We start from the raw sequence: 25,011 nt of genomic DNA on the forward strand, positions 1-25,011 counted from the left end.
GTCTTCAACTCGAAGACGCATGACGCTGGGTGGTGAAAGCCCCGAGGAAGCCACTAAGCCGATCACCCTTCTTACAACCAGGAGGATTACCATCGGCACATGGAACGTGAGGACCATGTACAAGTCAGGAAAGACGGCGCAGGTTGCAGCAGAGATGAGGAGCAACAACCTGACCCTACTAGGCATTAGCGAGACAAGATGGACGCAAGCTGGACAGAGACGACTGTTGACAGGAGAGCTGTTGCTGTATTCAGGACATGAAGAGAGCAACGCACCCCACACACAGGGAGTAGGCTTCATGATGTCCAAACAGGCACAGAGAGCACTGATTGGTTGGGAGGCACATGGTCCCAGGATCATCACAGCATCCTTCAGAACTAAAATGAAGAGGATTAAGATGAATGTTGTTCAGTGCTACGCTCCAACCAATGACAGTGAAGAGGAGGACAAAGACTACTTTTACAACAGACTCCAGAAAATATTAGAGACTCTCCCAGACAAAGACATTACCATCCTTATGGGAGACTTTAATGCCAAAATTGGACCTGATAACACAGGATATGAACAAGTCATGGGGACCCACGCTCTGGGAGAGATGAGTGAGAATGGAGAGAGATTTGTGGATCTGTGTGCACTTAACAACCTGGTCATAGGAGGCAGCATCTTTCCTCACAAGCGGATCCACAAGAGTACCTGGGTATCGCCAGCAGGCATGACAGAAAACCAGATCGACCATGTCTGCATTAGCAAGAAGTTCAGAAGATCCTTGCAGGACGTTAGAGTTAGAAGAGGAGCAGACGTGGCGTCCGACCATCACTTAGTGGTGGCCAGATTGAAGCTGAAGCTGAAGAAGAACTGGATAGACGCGTCAGACAGAAGAGCGAAGTACAACATCAACCTTCTGAAGGACCATAAGACCAAGGAAGATTTTGGATTGACGCTGAAGAATAAGTTTTCAGTACTACAGGATCGGTCTGAGGAAGAGGAAGACAGTGTACTCAACAGATGGCAGAAAGTGAGAGACACGCTTAGGTCAGCATGCCAGGAAGTGCTTGGAATTAAGAAACACCAGCAGAAAGAGTGGATCACTGCAGAGTCCTTGACTAAGATAGAAGACAGAAAGAAGAAGAAGGCAGCAGTCAACAACAGCAGGACTAGAGCAGCAAAGGCCAAAGCTCAAAAAAAGTATGCTGAAGCCCACAGAGCAGTGAAGAGGAATATTAGGAAAGATAAGAGAGATTATGTGGATGGACTGGCTGCAGAAGCAGAGCAGGCAGCATACAGCGGTAACATGAAACAGCTGTACGATACTACCAAGCGACTGTCTGGAAAGTTCAGCAAGCCAGAACGTCCCGTTAAAGACAAGCAGGGAAAGTCTATAACAGGAATAGAACAACAGATGAACAGATGGGCGGAGCACTTTGAGGAACTCCTGAACAGATCAGCACCACCAAATCCACCAGACATCGACCCAGCCAACGAGGACCTCCCAATCAATTGCGATAAACCAAGCAGAGCCGAGATCAGAAAAGCCATCACCATGATGAAGAACAGTAAGGCAGCTGGACCTGACGACATCCCAGCAGAGGCCCTGAAAGCAGACCTGGATACCTCAGTGGAAATGCTGTACCCCCTCTTTGAGAAGATATGGGAAGAAGAAGTGATTCCGGCTGACTGGAAAGAGGGATATCTCATCAAAATCCCCAAGAAAGGAGACCTCAGCAACTGTGCCAACTATAGAGGAATCACACTCCTGTCGGTGCCAGGGAAGGTCTTCAACCGAGTCCTCTTAGAGAGAATGAAGGATGCCGTCGATCCACAGCTACGAGATGAACAGGCAGGTTTCCGGCAGAACAGATCATGCACGGACCAGATAGCAACGCTCCGCATCATAGTCGAGCAGTCTATGGAGTGGAACTCCTCGTTGTACATCAACTTTGTTGACTATGAGAAAGCGTTCGATAGCGTGGATCGAGAGACCCTCTGGAAGCTCCTTCGGCACTATGGCATCCCAGCAAAGGTGGTCAACCTGATCAAGAACTCATACGACGGCATACACTGTAGAGTGATCCATGGAGGGCAGCTCACAAACAGCTTCCAGGTGCGAACCGGAGTCAGACAAGGATGCTTGTTGTCACCACTTCTCTTTCTTCTCGTCATCGATTGGATTATGAAGACATCCACTTACGAGCGTAGGAACGGAATCCAGTGGACGTTGTGGACCCAGCTTGATGACCTGGACTTTGCCGACCTTGCACTCCTTTCACACAGTAAACAGCAGATGCAAGAGAAGACCAACGTAGTGGCAGCCACGTCATCACAGGTTGGCCTCAACATCCACAAGGACAAGACCAAGATCCTTAGGATCAATTCCATCAGCAACGACCCAGTCACACTGAATGGACGCCCCCTGGAAGAAGTACAGTCCTTCACCTACCTAGGTAGCATCATCGACCAGCAGGGTGGCACAGACGCAGACATCAAAGTAAGGATTGGTAAGGCAAGAGCAGCCTTCTTACAGCTCAAGAACATCTGGAGCTCCAGAGAGCTGTCTTTGGCAATAAAGATTCGACTGTTCAACTCCAACGTGAAATCAGTCCTACTGTATGGAGCTGAAACCTGGAGGACAACCAAAACAACCACCAGGAAGATCCAGACCTTCATTAATAGCTGCCTCAGAAGGATTCTCCAGATCCGCTGGCCAGACACCATCAGTAACATCCACCTCTTGGAGAGGACCCGTCAACTCCCAGCAGAGGAAGAAATTAGAAGGAGAAGGTGGGGCTGGATAGGACATACACTACGCAAGCAGCCAACCAACATCACCAGACAGGCACTGCGGTGGAACCCCCAAGGCAAACGGAAAAGAGGCCGCCCAAGAAATACCTGGCGACGCGACCTTCAGGTTGATAGCAAAAAAATGGGCTATACCTGGAACCAGCTAGAGCGAATGGCCCAGGATAGAAGACTCTGGAGATCTGTGGTTGGCGGCCCATACCCCGGTTGGGGGGACGGGCATGAATGAATGATGCCCACATCTTGAATAATATGTGGAGATGTGATCATCTCATCACAAAGAAGATATATTGGAATTGAAAAAGGTTCAGAAAAGGGCAACAAAAATTATTAGGGGTATGGAATGGCTTCTATATGAGGAGAGATTAAGACTGGGACTATCAGTTTATGAAAGAGATGGCTATGGGGAGATATGATTGAGGTCTATAAAATCATGACTGGTGTAGAGAAAGTAGATAAGGAAGTGTTGTTTACTACTTTTCATAACACAAGAGCTAAGGGTCACCAGATGAAATTAATAGGCAGCAGGTTTAAAACAAAAGTATTTCTTCACACAACACACAGTCAACCCGTGGAACTCCTTGCCGGAGAATGCTGTGAAGGCCAAGACCATAACAGGGCTCCAAAAAAACCAAAACAAACTAGATAAATTCATGGAGGATAGGTCCATCAATGGCATCCCTAGCCTCTGTTTGCCAGAAGCTGGGAATGAGCGACAGGGGATGGATCACTTGATGATTACCTGTTCTGTTCATTCCCTCTGGGGCACCTGGCATTGGCCACTATCGGAAGACAGGATACTGGGCTAGATGGACCTTTGGTCTGACCAAGTAGGGCCATTCTTATGTTATTTTAATTAGGGAATAGGATAAAATTTTCAGGGGGGGGGGGAAGAGGGGGAAGGGGGCAGATTATCCCACATCTGTCTACTGAGAGCTTTCTCACCCCTTCCTGTGAAGCATCTAGTACTGACTACAGTCTAAACAACAAAGAGTCCTTGTGGCACTTTAGAGACTAACATGTTTATTTTGTTAGTCTCTAAGGTGCCACAAGGAATTCTCATTGTTTTTGCTGATACAGACTAACATGGCTACCACTCTGAAACCTGACTACAGTCTGAAACAGAATGCTAAACTAGATGGATCACATGTCTGATTTGGAATTTCCTAATTTTGGGTAAAAATATCAAAAATCTGAAAAAGTGAACTTTTCAGCCTAAAACTGACAATGAGATTTGTTTGTGTAATATGAAGCAAAAAGGGAGAGGTTGGTTCCAGTAGGAGGATGGGGCTTGAGGGAGCGCTCTCCTTCCCTTCAACTACTGCCCCAATGTGTTCAGTAGCAGAATGTCTTGACATATGATTTCTGCAGTGAGGTTCTACGGAGGTAATACCATGAAAAAGAAATTGATTTTATTATCTGAATAAGTGGAAGTCAGTATGGAACTACTGATCTGTTATGTAACAGCAAGATCAAAGTGTATCTGAAGTCATTTCAGTGTGCCACTGAGCTGGAAATCTATTTTCTCATAACTATGCTGAGGTGCAATAAAAGAAGATCTAAGCCCAACTTCAGTACACTAGGCGATTATTTAAATCTTTAACAAAGCCTTAGAAAAAATAGATCAGTTCTATGGAATCTTATGTTATTCCTTACATAAGTAGAAAATCATTTTGGTATACAATTAAAATAAAATCACCATTAGGGAAAATCTCTTTACATACACATTTTTACATTTATTAGTCTGAATTGGGGACTCAGCAAAACACTTAAAAATGTAATGACTTTATAAATGGAATGTCCTGAGAATAAGTTCACTTGGAAAAGGTGATCCTTCTAGAGTGAGTAAAGTGTGTAATTGTTACCAAACCACAGCAGGTATTTAAGGCAACAATCTAAATCAGACTCGCACGTAGCAAGGCAATTATGTGCAGCAGAAAAGAAAACCTGTCCAGTAATTTATGGAAAGAAAGCATTTACAGAGAGTATATTTATAAAATATTTCCCTAATCCTGGTTATTTACTCAAGTTGATTTTGAAGGATGGCAAAATGGTATAGTTCAGTAACCAGGAAGTAGCTGAAGAATAGCATAGTCTGCAAGATGAGTCTGCCCCAGGAATCTGATTACTTACCAGTATGCGAAGTTGGAGTAAGGGGAGGAGGAGGAGCTACATCTTGCGTTCCCCTCAGCCTCCCAGAGGCAGTGGAGGGTAAACCACGGACTGCAGAATTTCGTGTATGTCTCAATCTTTCCTCTCGTTCTCTCCTTTCACGTTCAGCATCTTCAGCAGCTCTGCTTGCACCCTGTAAGTCATGAAACTAGTTAACAATTAGGATGAGTATTGAGCTTAGTACTCCATTTCATATAAATACTAATTACGAAAATAACATTTGACACATGGAGTGTGAAACGGAACCTGACAGTTTGTTCCTGCTCCTGTAAGTTCCCATAAAAACTATGGTATTGAATTTAATTTGTATTTCATTATAGCATCCAGATATTATAGTTATGAGGAGGACTAGGGTGTCAGAAATCCTATCTAACACATGTCCATTGTCATGGCATCTGGGTACCTCACAATAGTTACAAGTAATAGTAATTGCCTTCATCCAAAAATTCAGAAGTTGACCTCACAAACCCCAGAACCTGCTTTGATGGGAAAATACCAATTAAAGATCTGGTTGTACTTGATCTTACTTTGTACCCTGAAGCTGATCACACTCGCAGACCACAAGAGGAGTGGAATTCATAGGTGAAGGCCTTGACTGAGAACACCCTTTTCCTGGGTCTGAAAAATACACCAGAAACAACCCTGCTGATATTAGGGCTTGTCTTCTCTACGGGAAGATCAATGCTGGTGTAATCGATGAAACATGGGTCGATTTAGCGGGTCTAGTGAACACCCGCTAAATCAATGGCAGAGCGATCTCTGGTCGACTCCAGTAGTCCAGCATTCTGAGAAGAGTAAGGGAAGTCAACTGAACAGTGTCTCCCATTGACAGAGCGCAGTGAAGACACCAGGGTAAATCGACCTAAGCTACGTCGAATCCAGCTACGTTATTCACTTAGCTGGAGTAGCATAACTTGGATTGAATTATCCCAGTAGTGAAGACAAGGCCTTAGTCATTGTGACAGGACATAGTGGAAAAGCAATCTTTAGGGTTCCATGTCACTCAAGACTTACATCAATCAGCACCTGAAGCTGCACTCTGAAGTATGAAACACTGGTATAATATACTCTTAGAAAAATCACCCTCTCAAGAGCTGAACCATTTCATTCTCCACAAGCTGAGTCCGTTTGCAACTCTTAGGGAAGCTACTGGCAGAGGACATTGCAGTAATCTAATTTTTAAGTGAAAAACAAGGATCACCGTTAGGTCAGCATCTGATTAGAAGCTGGTTCAAGCTACTGCCAACTTTCAAAAAATCCAGGAGTAGGGCACTTATCAAAGAATAATCTGAACTGGCAAACTAAGTTATGTAACTTGCACAAATTTCTGTAGCTCTCATTCAATCCATATAAAATGCAACTGCTAAGCTTTCCTTACCAGTTGATCTGATCACATCCCTGGCCCCCTCTGAATATGCAGAATGATTCCCTTCACTTATGTACTGCATCAACTTTTGCTGGCATGGGCTTCTATTTAGCACTTTTTTGTTCTTGTATCTTCTGTCAAGGGTGTCTAAGGGTTTGAATAATGATAACTGACACCCTCTTCATCCATGCCTCTCAGCTATCACTAAGGTTTCTTTTATGTTGTCCTCTATGCATGCAATTCCATTGCTGAACTGATTTACAAAGCCACTTTCCTCTCTTTCATTTAAATCCCTCTTGAAGGTACACCTCTTTCTGGAGGCATAACAAAAGCAGCTGACAAAATCACTGACTTACTTCCTTCACTTATTTAACTTGTACTTTAAACTGCTCATCCATGCTGAAGGACTCAATGCAGAACATAAGAACATTGCAACTGAACTGTAAATTGGTCTCAGGGAAATACATGTGAGGTTGAATGGAGGATAATTAGAATTTCACTTAAAAACCAATCATATAACAAGAAGCATTCAGTCACCCCCTGATCATTTTGCTTATACATTTTATCCCTTTCCTCCACCCTTGATGATCCTTGGTGTTTTTTTTTCCCCTCAAGATTATAAGCCTTTCCAAGCAAGGTGTGTGTCTTCTTCTATGTTTGGGAGGGACACAGCATGGGAACTAATGCAATATAAAGTTTTAAAAGTTATTTGTTTTTGTAGATGTTTTATAAGCTTGGGTAGTTTGCATTTTCTGATAACTAGATGCAGCACATTTTTCTTTGAATGATTTGAGATTAATAGTAATGAAACTGGGATGGAGAGCAGCAAGATCAGAAATTTTGTTTCAACAAATAGCTTGAAGAAAACTGGGATGGAGATTGCCAGAATTAGAGCTACAATAGCAGAATTATATTTTTCCAAACATCCCCTACATCTCTCCAGAATGCAGGACTGATCAGGTGTCCCAAGAGCGACAGGCTCGGCAACTTTGAAAACCCTTTCTGTACAAAAGCATAATGAAAACTCCAATAAATATTCTAAGCAGAGATTCAATCAAAAGATTTCCTACTTTGGGGAAGACCACTTGTGCCAAATTTCTCCCTCGTGATCAATTACTGTCCTGTTCCTCCTACTCTAGGTATTAGACATCCATTATTCTGGTACAGTGATTTCTAGTAATTACTGGTTATGTCTACACTGCAATGTAAGCCTGGTCTCAGATTCATGCTTGAGCCCAGACCACCATTCCATCTACAAACAAATCTCTCAGAATGGTGGGAACAATGTAGTAGTACCTTTTGCAGTTTATATACTCTTGTGCTCCTTGAGGAGGGCAAGCTATGGGCACACAAGTCCCACCAATGGCCCCAGCGCAATCTGGAAAACTCCATTCTCTCAAAATTAGCAGTTACTTCAGGAATATCTTTTATGCTCATCACCTTAGGGTAAACCATGCGCCTGATTGCCTCAGGAACCTCTGCCACCACTTTACTCACAGTTGACTTTCCAACACCAAACTGATTTGCAACAAACATGTAGCAGTCTGGGGTAGCCAATTTCCAGATGGCTATAGCAACCTGCTTTTGGACCAGTAAGGGTGGCTTCATGCATGTCTTTACACTAGTGGGTTGGGCAAACTTTCACAAAGCTCCAGAAACATAGCTTTCTTCATGCAAAAGTTCTGGAACCACTGCTGGTCATCCCAGGTCTGCATGATGTGATCCCATCAGTCTGTTCTTGTGGCCCTGCAACAAAAGCATTAGTCTACACAGGGAGCATCAGCAGCTATATGGAGTGTCATGAGTAGCCTTAGCCAGTAGGAGTCTGCCATGGCTGGGTATTCCCTTTCCTCTGCCGCCTCCTCCTCGTGGTCCATCATAATCTCTTTCCGTTGCTTTTGGTGGGCCAAAAAACACTGCCACAATGTCCACCAGCAGCTCACGGAAACTCTGCCCATTTCCTGACACAGGAGTGAAAACAAAAGCAAAATAAGTTCTTGAAAAGGCACCTCCTCCACGATGCTGGGAGCACAGAGACCAAAAAGACCGATCAGCAAGTTATGTTGGCAGGATGTTCAAACTTGCAGGATGGATGATCAAGTTTTCCCACAGTGCACTATCGTTAAAGGGCTAGAGCAGATAGATTTCAGGAAGGCACCAGTGAGTCTGGGATATGGCTGGTTTGACTCAGGTCTGTGTGCTGCAGTATTGATCCTGGAGCCCCAGGTTCAAACTCAGGTTAGAAAAATCTTAATAAAGGGTTAACAATCAGTGTAGACTCTCAAGCCCTGGGTTCTCTAATCCAGGGTCAGCCAACTTACATCCCACTAATCCTGGATTTACATTGCAGTGTAGCCATACTATGATCCCAGAGAGTGACAGAAATTAGATTTTCGATGTAAAGAATTAAATGTAACACATTTTCACCTACAAGTTAAGGAATAAATTTACTAGAGAGTTTCAACAGTGATCTCACTTGAAAATTAACATCTTACCACCTATTAATTCATAATGGGGCGTTCCAATTCCCCTTAAGATTTTATTCTTTGTGTAAGGAATGTACTAGTTGATTTGAACATCTCAATATTTCTTCAAGCCAATGCCCTCTCTCTTTACTAAAGAAATTAAGAGGCACTGTAGAAAATCTTCAAGCTTTCAGACTGCACTCAAACACCGAAAGAAAGCTGGGCCCTCAGAAATGTTGTTTGAACACAGGGAGTCTTGGATAGCAGTCAAAATATATACTGTTAGTAAAGAAATCAAACTTAAAATATATAGCAACTATCCTAAATAGAAGAATTTGATTCTTCCAATGACCTCTTTTACTAAGTCAGCAATGTTATCTACTTACAAATTTGAGCATGTTCCAGTCAAATACATAGTCATAGGAGAAGCCTTGTCGGTGGAACAGGTTTCTGAATAACTGTCTTAGATAAGAATAGTCTGGTTTGTCATCAAAACGCAAAGAGCGGCAGAAATTCAGGTATGTAGCAAACTCAGCTGTAACAAGAGAGATCTAGTTTACTGGCTTCATATTTAGTTTTACATTAATTTTGGAACAATTATTTACTGTTTTCTGGGATAGCACAATTTTATCATCCTTTTCTACATGCAACACTATCTTCCCAACTATTCCTTCAGACACATCAAGCAATCAAAAAGATGCAGCACCATTTTAGTTGCTAAGCTATTAATTTTTCCTGGGGCAACTACACCGCTCCCTCGATATAACGCTGTCCTCAGGAGCCAAAAAAATCTTACCGCGTTATAGGTGAAACTGCGTTATAGCGAACTTGATTTGATCCACCAGAGCGCGCAGCCCCACTCCCTTGGAGCATTGCTTTACCACGTTATATTCAAATTTGTGTTATATTGGGTGGAGTTATATCAGGGTAGAGATGTATAATATTTACACTGCCAAGTCTACAGAAATTCTAAAGCCTAAAGACATTAAGATCTGGTTCAAGGATATAAATGTCACAGAATCCCCTGAATGAAAGGAAAATCAAAACCATAATGCTGGGACTTGGAGGAGACAGTACTGTGTCTCAATGGCACAGAGATAGGGTGGAACAAGGAAATGGTAGAAAATAAGCTATTGAATGGACTCCACCTAAAAAGATGTGGGCATCAAAGGAAGGATTCGTGTGACATTCCATATTTCATCACCAATCAGAAAGTAGGTAGAGACCCCACTTGCCAGCAGCAGAGAACATGACCTGACGAAAGAGTACCCACCCAAACAGCTGAAGATGGGACAGAAAAGAACAGGTTATACTCCTACAGTAGCAATGCGGACAGTGGACAGGAAAAACTGTCTTATTTTGTGCGTGCCATTCACTGCTTCTGAATGCATTTAAATTGTACTTTTCTCAGGATAGGGGCAGTCTCTATTTACGTAAAATTCCATGGAAGAGTATTCATTTTTGCTATTGGACACACCTATGTACTTAAAATGCAAAATGTGGCATAGCCTGCATCTACATAAAGGCAATAAAAATGGGGAATGTTTAAAACATTGAATAAGCCACACTGAAATATAAATATATATGACTGTGATTAATCATGATAAATTTTTTTAGTTAATTGCGTGAGTTAACTGCAATTAATTAACACATAAACAATACCAATTGAAACATTAAATATTTTTGGATTTTTTTCTGTATTTTCAATATTGATTTTAATTACAACACAGAATACAAAGTGCACAGTACTCACTTTATATCGTTTTTTATTACAAATATATGTACTGTAAAAAATGATAAAGAAAAGAAATAGTATTTTTCAATTCACCTCATACAAGTACTAAAGTGCAATCTCTTTATTGTGAAAGTGTAACTTACAAATACAGATTTTTTTTGGTTACATAACTGCACTCAAAAAGAAAACTGTGTAAAACTTTAGAGCTTAAAAGTCCACTCAGTCCTACTTCTTATTCTGCCAATCGCTAAGACAAAGAAGTTTGTTTACATTGACAGAAAATATTGCTATCTGCTTCTTGTTTACAATGTCACCTGAAAGTGAGAACAGGAATTCGCATGGCACTTTTGTAGCTGCCGTTGCAAGGTATTTACATGCCAGATATGCTAAACATTCATATGCCCTTTCATGCTTCAGCCACCATTCCAGATGACATGCTTCCATGTTGATGATGCTTGTTAAAAAAACAAAAAATACGTCAATTAAATTTGTGACTGTATTCCTTGGGGGGAGAATTGTGTGTCTCCTGCTCTGTTTTACCCGCACTCTGCATATATTTCATGTTTAGCAATCTCAGATGATGACCCAGCACATGTTCCTTTTAAGAACACTTTCACAGCAGATTTGACAACACACAAAGAAGGTACCGATGTGAGATTTCTAAAAATAGGCACAGCACTCAACCCAAGGTTTCAGAATCTGAAGTGCCATCCAAAATCTGAGAGGAACGAGAGGTGGAGCATGCTTTTAGAAGTCTTAAAAGAGCAATACTCTGATGCAGAAACTACAGAATCCAAACCACCAAAAAAGAAAATCAACCTTTTGCTGTTGACATCTGACTCAGATGATGAAAATGAACACGCATCAGTCCGTACTGCTTTGGATCATTATCAAGCAGAACCCATCATCAGCATGAAAGCATGTCCTCTGGAATGGTGGTTGAAGCATGAAGGGATATATGAATCTTTAGCACATCTGGCACGTAAACCTCTTGCAACGCGAGCTACAACAGTACCATGCAAATGCCTTTTCTCACTTTCAGGTGACATTGTAAACAAGAAACAGACAAAATTATCTCCTGAAAATTGTAATCAAACTTGTTTTTCTGAGTGATTGGCTGACCAAAAAGTAGGACTTGTAAGCTCTGAAGTTTTACACTGTACCAAAAAAACCCGCATTCAAAAATAAAACATAATTCTACATTTGTAAGTTCAACTTTCAAGATAAAGAGATTGCACTACAGTACTTGTATGAGGTGAATTGAAAAATATTTTACTATGCAAATATTTGTAATAAAACATAAATATAACTATAAAGTGAGCACTGTACACTTTGTATTCTGTAATTGTAATTGAAATTAATATATTTGAAAATGTAGTAAACATCCAAAAATATTTAAAATAAATGGTATTCGATTGTTGCTTAACAGCACGATTAATTTTTTTAATCGCATGATTAATCATGATTAATTTTTTTAATCACTTGACAGCCCTTATATATACACACACACAAGCTATAACTCTGAATATTCTTGTTACTTACACATTACTATTCTACACCCTCCATGCAATAAATTATATATATAGTTATACATATACACAGTGACAGAGTTAACGTTGCTTGAGAACTTTAGACTGCAAGCTTCCCATTTTTTATATTTTCAACCATAATGTAGCTTTATGTCTCCTTAAAATGAAATGCAGACAACTCAAATGAATGGTTCGGAGAAGACAGATGAGGATCTTTGTTGTCTCTTGTAACACAAGAACAAAGGGACATTCAATTAAATTGAAAGGTGGCAAAATTCAAAATATATGAAAAGAAATATGTTTTTCACACAATTCCAACTGTGGAAGTGTCATCACAGGTAGTTGTTGAGGCCAAGAACTTAGCAAGATTCAAAGACTGGACATTTCTATAACTAACAAAAATGTTCACATTTTTAGTTAATGATAATAAACTGTGCAAGAGATTAAACCTCGTGTCTGGGTTTAAAACAATTTTTAACTGCCAGAGATTAGGAAGATAATTAATTTTTGTGTGGGGAGGGAAGGGACAGTGTGACAGGGCAGATCAAATATGGGGGAAAACACTAATCTAATGCAAGGTTTCTTGCATCTTCCTCTGAGGCATCTGGTGTTGGCCAGTCTCAGAGACAGGATACTGGATCAGATGGACCATATATCCAATCCAGTATGGTAATTCCTATGCTCCATGTTCCCAAGTACAGCAGGTGCTACTGGTGCATCTGACTTTGCAATCCAGCCCACTCAAACAAAGGGATGAAAACCTGGAACTGGTCAACTCCTATAAATAATTATTTGTCTGTCTTCATACAGCACAGCATTTTTACATGAGCAAAAAGTATGATATAAGTACAGAGTCAGGAGGCCAGGAGAGCCAGCTTTCAACCTCCAAGTCCCAACGAATGCACATTCAAATAAAATATAATATTGAAGGTGAGGAGAGCTGGTCAAGGGACAAGGAGGGGTCCTGACAAGCAAGTGTGATATCCATGTACATGAACATTTAGCTCATCATGGAGTTTGATATGCCTATTTATGAACAGATGTCAAAGTAATCACCAAATTAATGTAGCTTAAAATGTAAATAGCGATAGAACCTACCATTCAATGTCAACAAATTTTTAAAAAAGCTAACTTTGTCAATACACCATCAAAAGGATAACTTACAAGGATATCCTTTACACAAAACCTCAATGGGTGTAGACATTTTCTTTTCGCTGATACGTTCATATTTCTGTCTTTTTGTTGCTGCCTTCAGTCCCTGCCAGGGGAGGGAGCCCAGGTTAAAATACATCAGTACATAGCCCAAGGACTCCAAGTCGTCTCGGCGAGACTGCTCTACAAGAGTATAAAAGTGGAGTTGTTAGGTTTGATGTTCTGGTGTGAAGGTACAAAAATGTTTATGCCACAAACTGTCACTGAAAACTTTACAAATACATAATATATGGCTGAAGGTCAATAAGTCCATCTTAAACTCTGTTTGCCTCTCCTCCCCCCACATTTGCACCCTTTCAGTTTTCTAATTTCCCCCCAAAATCAACAGGGTTCTGCACATTGTTGCCTAAAATATTTGCTGAAATTCTGGAATTTATTGGATGCAGCATTCAAAAGTTATTGCATGACAAATAGACAGCATCAAGTTGAGTGTAAGCCTTGCAAACTCAGCCAATTAATAGTAATAGGCATTTTCTTTCAATGCATCAGCTACAAAAGAATATCTGCTTGCTAAAAGGATTTATCCAAATTGTGTATTTCATTAACTGAAGACTCAAAATGACAGATACATATTTTGCTAGACAGAAAGGGTTAGGGTTAGGGTTAGGGTTAGCTCACCAATTCCAAGATGAGTGTTTATAGATGCATAACGGGCAGTTCCTGTTAAGTTTTTATTTTCACGATATGGAATGTGCTGGTGAGTTCGAGCATCCCGATACTTCTTGGCTAACCCAAAGTCTATGATGTAGACCAGATTGCCTTTCTTTCCCAGACCCATCAGGAAGTTATCAGGTTTTACATCTCGGTGGATGAAGTTCTTAGAGTGGATATATTCAATCCGACTAATCTAGACACATAGAAGAAATTAATTCAAGAGACGTGCATGAATTTCTGCTACTAGAAATAGTCTTAAAAACAAAACAGCTAAGAAAATTTGTATATCATTTAAAATCTCAGATTAAAAGGAATGGATTTTACAAATATTGTTTACTTTTCACTAGTTGTTTTCATATCTTTCTCCAGTTCCCTCACCTAAGTAAATTTCACATTTGTTTCTACTCAGCTTCATTTTCTGGCTGTTTTGCACTAGTACAATGTAACAACGTCTAGGTAGTAAACAATTCAGAAGAATATTTAAATTCTAACAAAAACTGTTTTAATTTAAACATTCATCAAAATTACTGATTTAAAGTTTTGCATTTACAAAAATAAATCTAATTTTGAGTGTTACAACCTTTAAAAGAGATAGCAAACCCCACCCATCTCTGAATTCCTGACAAGGGCTATAGCTCAGTAAATTCTCTTTGAAAACCTTATTATGACAAGTATATTTCATCATCAAGAGCTTCAAAGCAATTTCCTACCATTTGGTCAGCAAGCAACAGGACTGTCTTCAGACTGAATTTCCTTGAACAAAAATTGAATAGATCTTCAAGGCTTGGTCCCAACAACTCCATCACCATTACATTATAGTCTCCTTCAGCTCCACACCATTTAATTGTGGGAATACCCACTAGAACAGAGAAAAATAGTTTATTCACAGTGCTTTTCATTGGAATTTTATAGGTCATGAACGTGGACCTTCAAGACCCTTAAAACAGATTTAAAAAACACATTCTTCTGTAAATTTTAAATATTCCCAATGAGGGCTATTTTGTGTTTCCAGTGATGTATAATATTTTACACTATGTAAAGGCTTTTTGAGAACATAAACCTAAGATTCTGCAGAAGGACTAACACAAAATTTCTAGCAGGAGAGATCTAAACTAGCATCCTCCTCTTTCAAAAGAGAACTGACACACATACTGTGCTTAGCATGTAATCCCATGCATTGGTGCTTTGTTGGATCCGGGCCTTAGACAACATTTCACACATTCATACAGTCCCTATAAGGGAGGTAAATAGCTCCATTATACAGATGGACAGCCTGTGACAAGTAAGTGACTGAGGTAAAGTGATAGACAGTGTGCTTGTCAGAACAAGCTTCTGAACTCAATTTCCTGATTTCTAGAACCATGATCATAAATCACAATAAAAACATTTATCTGTGCTTAGGGTTTGAAATGGATTTTTTTTTATTTGAAGCAGTTAACAAAAAAATAAGTTAACTATATATTTAGGCCCCAAACTTCCGTTGGGATTGGCTAGCATAATCCTCTGTGCCTGGACAGCATCCCACTGAAAATCAATAAGATATCAGTATTGATAACCACTTCTTCTAAACTTTTAAAAAACTGAACAGAGAAAAAGAGCTATATTTTAACGTTTTTCTGAGTTGTGTTGACTAGAATAGCAAATGGTAGTGTTCGGGGCAAATCCTCGAACACAGAAAAACAGAAGGAAACCTCCCAATTTCCAAGGGAACTTGAACACTAATGTATCTGATATCTATGAACACAGACAAAAATACTATCATTAGACAGAAACTTAAGTTTACCTCCTCCCTGCATCATTTTGTAGATTTTACTCTCTATGTGGAGCTGAGGATGTTTGGTTTTCACACATTCCAATTTGATGGCAACCTCCTCACCGGCAGCAATGTCGGTTCCTAAGAAAAGAAAAGGACAATTGATATTGAAACGCAAGAAAAGCAAGATATTTATTTCCAAATGTGTTTCCGGTATGGAAATTGATAATTTCAATTAAACAAGACGCTGACAAACTGTTCTATATGATCATATGACAGACTGACAATATCCTGAGTGAACCATATGGAATTAAAATAAACTTTACAGAATTAAGTTAAACCTTACTGAGTTAGGGTTAATATCTTTGGAGTACATTGTATTAAAATGCTACTGTACATGTGTTATTGTGGCATTGTATGTACCTTCTCTAATAGGGAGGGGGCTGCTAATCTAGTTCCTCTATTATTAGTCCTTTGAAGCCACACCATGGAGAGGTACCCATATACTAGTTCAAACTGGATTCTCCATTAACCAATAGACAACTGAAGAGTTTTTGAACAAATAGGCTGGTTATAAACTGCCCCATGGCAGAGGGCCCCAATTCTTAGGGAGGTTGGAAGGAGTTGGCCTACTGAGGCCCCTGGAGACTGGGTGCTTATTAACATTAATATAGGTTCTTTTATTATTTTTGTTTTCTCTAGAATGCTTTTTACCTTAAGAATAAAGTGGGCTTGAATAAGAAGTGCTGTTTGGTACCTTATAACTTTAGCAACTGCACCTGTTAACTATTTCTGAAGAGAAAGCAAGCAGGTGTTGTTGGGCAACCTGTCTGTGCTGGGAATAACAGTGAAGGTAGGAACTTCCCATTCTTGGTTCTGTATTACTACAGCTTCTAACCCAATATTAGAAGTGTCATGTATAACTGAAAAGGTTTATCAAAATTATGTTTGATCAAAACAGGCTCTCTCTTTTTAAGGTTCATTATGGAAGTACCAATATCATTGAATCCCTTTATAAACCCCAAGGTAAAACTTGGTTAGACCAATAGTGGATTGGATTTGCTCTTACAGCATAATTCCTGTATGTTTCATGTAATCTTGCCAAGAGCCAATGGAAATAGCTTATTTATTCATACAAGCTCTGGCAAATGTTTGGAACCCAATTAACTTCAAGTCAATGTAGGTATTAATGTTCTCCATAGCATAGGAATCTTGGCATTTAGCCAGGAAAGCAATATGGCAGTGTGCCTCAGTTTCCCTTTTTATACGGCACATTAGATCTGGAATGTCTTTTCTGCTGAGAAAAGTTCAAAGGCTGGTTTCAGGCGCTAGCTTTGAAATATCAGTATCACAAGACCTTTTAACATAAAGTGTGTTCTTATGGATCACTCTTAACATGTTCAAGGGTTTTTCCAAAAGATTAGGCACATTCTATATTTTTACAGTTCTTCGTATCAGCCACACATTAGTTACAAGAGTTAACATCAAATCTATTACGAGTGTATATGTACAAACATTTTTGTGATGCCATGCCTTTGGCTCAATACCATTGGGGTTTTGGCATTTTACAGTTAACCTGTGGCTTCCATTTGCAAGATTATTTAAATTAATGGAGATATCCTATCTCCTAGAACTGGAAGGGACCTTGAAAGGTCATCAAGTCCAGCCCCGCCTTCACTAGCAGGACCAAGTACTGATTTTGCCCCAGATCCTTAAGTGGCCCCCTCAAGGATTGAGCTCACAACCCTGGGTTTAGCAGGCCAATGCTCAAACCACTGAGCTATCCCTTTCCCTTATGTTTTTCCCTTTCTCCCTGTTCCGGAGGGTCAAAATCTGAGCTCTCTTGTGTAACAGAATCCATTGGCTGGGTGGGTGTGTCCTCTTTGCTAACAGCTACAGGTATGTCTTTCTCCCCTACCATCAGTCAGGTAATTTATGACAACACAGACACTAGCCTGTTTACTAGTTTTCAGATTCTTAACCTTTACTAATTCCAAGGCTGGACTCCATCTTAAAAAGATACCATCCATTTTCACTAGCATGTTAGACTCAAGGTTCTTTTGTCCTTCCATTACCAACCTCTGCTTCCACATGGAATCAGATGTTGAGTCCACTAAGAGACAACAAGACATATCGAAAGTATCTAGAGATGACAGTTTACTTGCCGTCCACTGTATTCGAGAGATTAACTGCATTGCTGTCCTGCTCTGTAGATTCAGCTACCCAGTCTTCCCTCTGAACCTGAGACACAGACTGTTCATTTATAGAATCAACATGGAGATATTCCTGTTCCAACAACATTGTCTTCCCAACAAGTTGGTTATCATAGGGTTGTTCGAATTCCCTGACAATCTTCATTCCATTTAAAACATTCTCAAAGCTATCCACACTGTTAGTGGGTAACACAGTTAAACCACCTTAATGCTCTCCTTGTGTCCTAGTCATGATATCAACCTGATTAAACAGAGTTGTCATATCTTTACTCAGCAACACACTAGCAACAGACAAAATAGACGCCCCAGAATTGCCTGGTCCCTGGAACTTTGTTATGACACTAACTGGGTGCGACCTAGTTACCATGTCATTCTCCCCAGGAGAGACAAACTTAGGAACATTTCCTTCCTGGGCTTCAGTTGAATCCAGAACCAGCTCTGGTATAACTGATAAATTTTCAACCACCATAGGCTGACAAGCTTCTTCTGTTTGCTTCACAGACAAAGAGCTAGAAACACACACTTTTGAAGCAGGCACACTGCTGTTCTTAACAGAGGGTATGTCTACACTACGGGATTATTCCGATTTTACAGAAACCAGTTTTTAAAAACAGATTGTATAAAGTCGAGTGCACGCGGCCACACTAAGCACATTAATTCGGCGGTGTGCGTCCATGTACGGAGGCTATCATCGATTTCCGGCGCGTTGCACTGTGGGTAGCTATCCCATAGCTATCCCATAGTTCCCGCAGTCTCCCCCACCCATTGGAATTCTGGGTTGAGATCCCAATGCATGATGGGGCAAAAACAGTGTCGCAGGTGATTCTGGGTAAATATCGTCACTCAATCCTTCCTCCGTGAAAGCAACGGCAGACAATCATTTAGTGCCCTTTTTCCCTGGATTGCCCTGGCAGACGCCATAGCATGGCAACCATGGAGCCCGTTTTGCCTTTTGTCACTGTCACCGTATGTGTACTGGATGCTGCTGACAGATGCGGTACTGCAGTGCTACACAGCAGCATTCATTTGCCTTTGCAAGGTAGCAGAGACGGTTACCAGTCCTTTTGCACCGTCTGCTGCTTTAGAAATTGGCGATGACGGTTACCAGTCCTTTTGTACCGTCTGCTGCTGTCATGGGTGCTCCTAGCTGGCCTCACTGAGGTCGGCCGGGAGCGCATGGACAAAAATGGGAATGACTCCCCAGGTCATTCCCTTCTTTATGTTTTGTCTAAAAATAGAGTTAGTCCTGCCTAGAATATGGGGCAAGTCTACTAGACAACCAGAGACCACAGCCGCTCCGTGTCAGATCCTGCAGAAATGATGAGTTGCATGCCATTCTAGGGGATGCCCCTGCAACAACCCCACCCGTTGCTTCCCTCCTCCCACACCCCTCCTGGGCTACCGTGGCAGTGTCCCCCATTTGTGTGATGAAGTAATAAAGAATGCAGGAATAAGAAACACTGACTTTTTAGTGAGATAAAATGAAGGGGAGGCAGCCTCCAGCTGCTATGATAGTCCAGGCAGTACAGAATCTTCATTAGACATGAAAGTGGGGGGGGAGGAGCTCAGCCTCCAGCTGCTATGATGAGGACGGTTACCAAGCCTTTTGCACCATCTGCCGCTCCAGGAGAAGCTTAAAGAAGGGAATGACCGGGAGTCATTCCCATTTTTGCCCGGGCGCCCCCGGCCGACCTCACCGAGGCCAGCCAGGAGCACTCACGGGATGATGTGGACGGTTTTCAATCATTTTGTACCGTCTGCCATCAGGAAAGGAAGGGGAGGGGATGCTGCTGTTCAGCGCCGCAGCACCGCGTCTACCAGCAGCATGTAGTAGACATACGGTGACAACGAAAAAAAGGCAAGAAACTATTTTTTTCCCTTTTCTTTCACGGGGAGAGGGGTGGGGGTAAATTGACGACATATACCCTGAACCACCCGGGACAATGTTTTTGACCCTTCAGGCATTGGGAGCTCAGCCAAGAATGCAAATGCTTTTCGGAGACTGCGGGATAGCTGGAGTCCTCAGTCCCTCCTCCCTCCCTCCCTGAGCGTCCATTTGATTCTTTGGTTTTCCGTTACGCTTGTCACGCAGAACTGTGTTGAGTCCCTGCTGTGGCCTCTGTCTGGAGATTTTTTCAAATGCTTTGGCATTTCGTCTTCTGGAACGGAGCTCTGATAGAACAGATTTGTCTTCCCATAAAGCGATCAGATCCAGTATCTCCCGTACAGTCCATGCTGATCAGCGCTCCACGCTGGGCAAACAGGAAATGAAATTCAAAAGTTCGCGGGGCTATTCCTGTCTACCTGGCCAGTGCATCCGAGTTCAGATTGCTGTCCAGAGCGGTCACAATGGTGCACTGTGGGATAGCGCCCGGAGGTCAATACCGTTGAATTGCGGCCACACTAACCCTAATCCGACATGGCTATACCGATTTCAGAGCTACTCCCCTCGTCGGGGAGGAGTACAGATAGCGGTATTAAGAGCCCTTTATATTGAAATAAAGGGCTTCGTTGTGTGGACGGTGCAGGGTTAATTTGGTTTAATGCTGCTAAATTCGCTATAAATGCGTAGTGTAGACCAGGCCAGACAAACAATTGGAGAGATCCTTTCCTTGTCCCAGCACCCATGGCTGATTTCACACATATACTTGGAAAGTGAGACAGCTTCCTTAACAGGCAACATATTACAACAAAGCTTATACTTGTTCTTCATAAAATTTAAAAAACAATACTTGCAGCCTATTTAATTTTAAAAACAGCAAAAAATATCCACCTCCCTTTCCATTTCTTATGAGTCTTGAAGTTTCAATCTCCTCAGTGTGGTAGATATGCTTGCTTTGATCTGTTTAGCACTTGGAAGTCCAGGGGCTCCAGGCTGCTGGCCCTGGGGTCCCTAGGGACAGCTCTGTCCGCCATTAGGGATTTTTTTCTTGAGAACCCCCTGTTAACATTTTGCGAACCCCCAGGGGTTCATGAACCCCAGTTTGGGAACCACTGATCTACACCTAGAGCAGCTGCTGATGACTGGGGGAAGAAGTTAGTCACAGAAGGGAACAGGGTGGATTGATTTAAATCAAGATGATTTAAATAAATGATTTAAATCACCAAGTGGAAAGCCTCAGTTTAAATCATTGATTGTAATCAAGTTTTCCATGTGTACATCATTTATTTTCTAAAGAAAGGTGCATTCTTATAGGTTGATATAACCACTAAAACACGTTGATTTACAGCTCAATCATGCCTTTACACTATATTTGGTACATATTTTTTGCAACCTAAGGTGGTACACTATAACTATGTACATTTAAGCATTTTTATATTTTAATATTTTCAGATTCTTATTAATTGTATATTTTAGTATGCTAGAAAATATTTACTAAATAATTACGTTTTAGCACTTGATTTGTGTCAAGATGCATTAGGATAACAGGAATTTAAACAAGCAAAAGAGCATAAAGTTTCTTTTTATTAAACAAAACAAGACCTTAATACAGTATGTGACCTGCTGTGCCATATTTACCTCAAAAGTTAGATTTTTTCCATATATTCTTTATTTATATGGAAAAGATTTTGATAGAGTCTCATGGATTCTGCCCATTTTTTTATTTAAATGTTTTAAGAGATAAATTTAGGCCCTAACATATTTTACAATAAATTCAGATTTAATTTTAAACAGTATTATTTTTTAAAAGAAACTATAATTTAAACAAAATTTAAAAATCCATTTTTAATTTTTTTTCAAAATAATCATCAATTTTTATTCATGCTATAAAGGAAGTAATCAGGTGATACATTTTCTATTCTGGATCATGATCTTTCCCTCAATCTAAGACATTTCAAATATAGCAAGCATGAGAGTAAATTAACCACTGGAACCACATACCAAGGGCTGTGGTGGATTCTCCAACACTGACAATTTTTAAATCAGCACTGGATGTTTGTCTAAAAGATATGCTCTAGAAATTATTTTGAGGAAGTTCTATGGGCTGTTACACAAGAGGTCAAATTAGATTATGACAATGGTCTCTTTTGGCCCTAGAATTTATTAATATGAATAAGTCTGTTACTTTGGATAAGTGTGTCACTTCGAGATCCACCCAGACGTAGCCTAGCTCCCTAAATACAACTAAAAGAACGAGGAGTACTTGTGACACCTTAGAGACTAACAAATTTATTTGGGCATAAGTTTTCGTGGGCTAAAACCCACTTCATCGGATGCATGTAGTGGAAAATACAGTAAGATATATACACAGAGAACATGAAAAATGGGTGTTGCCATACCAACTGTAACGAGACTAATCAATTAAGGTGGGCTATTATCAGCAGGAGGGAAAAAAAACTTTTGTAGTGATAATCAGGATGGCCCATTTCAAACAGTTGACAAGAAGTTATGAGTAACAGTAGGGGAAAAATTAGCATGGGGAAATAGTTTTTACTTTGTGTAATGACCCATCCACTCCCAGTCTTTATTCAAGCCTAATTTGATGGTGTCCAGTTTGCAAATTAATTTCAGTTCTGCAGTTTCTCATTGGAGTCTGTGTTTGAAGTTTTTTTGTTGGAGAATTGCGACTTTTAGGTCTGTAATTGAGTGACCAGGGAGGTTGAAATGTTCTCCGACTGTTTTTTGAATGTTATAATTCTTGATGTTTGATTTGTGTCCATTTATTCTTTTGTGTAGAGAATGTCTGGTTTGGCCAATGTACATGGCAGAGGGGCATTGCTGGCACATGGGCATGTGACACTGCACCCCATATTTGTCCTAGTAATATTATTATAATATGGTTACGGCATAATTATGATGCATTTTGTGCAAGATAAGTCATGAGGTGTCACTGGAAAAGTTATGATTTGCTGAATATGATTATCATATTTGTATGCATGCCTCATTTTTGCATCTGAAGTTATAAATGATGACTACGTATCTGTACCTCAAATGTAATTACATCTGGGTTACACCCACTAGACAAGATGCTTTCAGTCTAGATAGCTGGTTTAGATGGGCCTATTCAGGGCAATGAGCCATTAGGGAAAACAACAGGCCTTAGGAGAAGCTTATCTCCCACCTGGTGAGCCTTTCTGAGAAGGCTACAGCCAGCCTGTAAGTAATGGCTGCTATGACTACAAGGATATGTGACCAGACCACATGATTCTGGACACCAGCTTGGGATATCAGTATTTTTCCACAAACAGGTCTGAGAGCCAGGTTTTGAAACAAAGGGTTCCCACCATATGCTAAAGCTATATGAGACAAGGAGTGCCATCATCCATGGTTCTTCACTCCACACACAAGAAGACTCCTAGAAACACCTGCAGAATGAAGACTGAACTGGGGGAAGTGCAGGACCCAAGCTAAAGGGATTTCTAGCCTGTGTATGAAACACCTGGGGATTCCAAGGTGCAAAGCAAGTGTAGCTGTGCCTTAAGAATCTACAAGTCTGCCTGTACCATCAGTTAGGGTCAGAATCTGCTATTCATATCCAATCTATTTAGTATATTAAGCTTAGTTTTCGTTTTTTATTTGCTAGGTAATCTGCTTTATCTGTTTGCTATCACTTAAAATCTATTTTTTGTAGTTAATAAACTTGCTTTTGTTTTAATATAAACCAGCTTTGACTGGAGTGACGGAGGAAAATCTCTGCTTGGTTACCACAGGTGTGCATTGTTCTCTTCACATTGAGGAAGAGGTGGAATGGGTATTTACCAGTTTTGACCAGGGCAAGATGGTACTGCTCTGGAGTACTAGGCTGAGAAACTGGTGGTTAGAGAGCCTGCGTGTAAACTGCATGTAATTGTGTGTCCCTACCTGTGTGAATGCTGGTGAAAGTGCAGGCTGGAGGGCTTTGCAGCTTGTCACAACAGCAAAGTATGAGCGTGTGCCCAGGCTTGTGTGTCAGAGTGCTCAGTGGTACCCCAGTTCCAGGTGGCACCCCGGGGGGAACCCGTCACAGAGGGTTCCTGGAATATACCCCAAAAAACAACTTTTCTTAAGATTGACAGATTTTATCAACTTTTCTCCAAAGCCATGGTTTCATTGCCTAAATGGACTCAATCACTCAACATTTACCCCAGCTAGTGCATGGCAACCACTAACTCTTTAAGGAAGAAACACTGAAAACAGTACTCAAAAAAAGATTTTGGCTCCGCAGATAGGCATGAGCCTAAATACTCAAATGCTAAACGGATTATGCTGCACAAATGCAGACAGATTTCCCAAGAGAACTGTGAGCCAGTCATGATTCTGAGCAGGTCGTGGGGGCAGCGCCGGAGTGGCGGTTTCCCTCATGGGCTTTGCAATAGGCACTCCGCAGCTCCTTCACTTTAACCCTGTACTGCAGTGCATCCTGGTCATGGCCCCTTTCCAGCATGGCCCTTGATATCTGCCCATAGGTATCGTAATTCCTACGGCTGGAGTGCAGCTGGGACTGCTCCAAGCTGGGGCTCGTTTGCCACGTGGAGCCACGGTCACCTGGAAAGATTCACTGATTGCACTCCACACCTGGCTGAGCAAACAGGAAGGGGATTTTTAAAATTCCCGGGGCATTTAAAGGGCGGGTCACCTGAGGCCAGGGCAGCAGTGTTCGAACTGATGAGCAGAGTGGCTGAACAGGCATTCTGGGATACCTCTGGAGGCCAATAACAGCGCTTTTGGTGGCCACGCTGGCGGAGCAGCGCTGCATCAGCAGCGCTATAGTCGTTATTCCCCAGGCCGAGGTGGAGTACAACCAGCGCTGTAGCCAGGGAGATACAGCGCTGTATGTGCCTTGCAAGTGTGGATGGTGAGTGAGTTGCAGCGCTGTAAAGCCACTACCAGCGCTGCAACTCTCCAGTGTAGCCAAATTACGTAGCTTAGACTGAATTTCCCCTATAGTGTAGACAAGGCCTTAGGTACGCAGGCCTCAAACTAACTAGCATCTTAAACTCCACCCAGAAACCCATAGGTATCCAGTGCAGATTCTGGAGTACTGGTATTACATGTACCACCTTTTTCAGCCTTCTAAATGAATACATTAATAGAGCCCGAGAATCCTGATCTCTGTCTATAAATACTGCAGACCTTCAGCTAGAAACATGGAGACTTCATTACACATGTGTTCTGTTCAGGGATAATCAGTATTC

General features: G+C 41.2%; 1 protein-coding gene across 5 annotated transcripts in view; it reads right to left on the reverse strand.

The window, feature by feature from the left end:
- Positions 1-25,011, reverse strand: part of CSNK1D (casein kinase 1 delta) — a 50,801-nt gene that overhangs the window by 24,287 nt on the left and 1,503 nt on the right. For all 5 annotated transcript variants that reach the window (XM_039501223.1, XM_039501224.1, XM_039501220.1 and 2 more), the window contains exons 2-7: positions 15,713-15,823; positions 14,640-14,788; positions 13,894-14,122; positions 13,228-13,398; positions 9,186-9,334; positions 4,930-5,101 (exon numbers count right to left, since the gene is read on the reverse strand). In XM_039501223.1, coding sequence (XP_039357157.1) covers positions 4,930-5,101; positions 9,186-9,334; positions 13,228-13,398; positions 13,894-14,122; positions 14,640-14,788; positions 15,713-15,823 — 981 coding nt within the window. The remainder of the gene's footprint in view (positions 1-4,929; positions 5,102-9,185; positions 9,335-13,227; positions 13,399-13,893; positions 14,123-14,639; positions 14,789-15,712; positions 15,824-25,011) is intronic.

The sequence above is a fragment of the Mauremys reevesii genome, linkage group 15 (assembly GCF_016161935.1).
Source record: "Mauremys reevesii isolate NIE-2019 linkage group 15, ASM1616193v1, whole genome shotgun sequence".
Lineage (NCBI taxonomy): Eukaryota > Metazoa > Chordata > Testudines > Geoemydidae > Mauremys > Mauremys reevesii.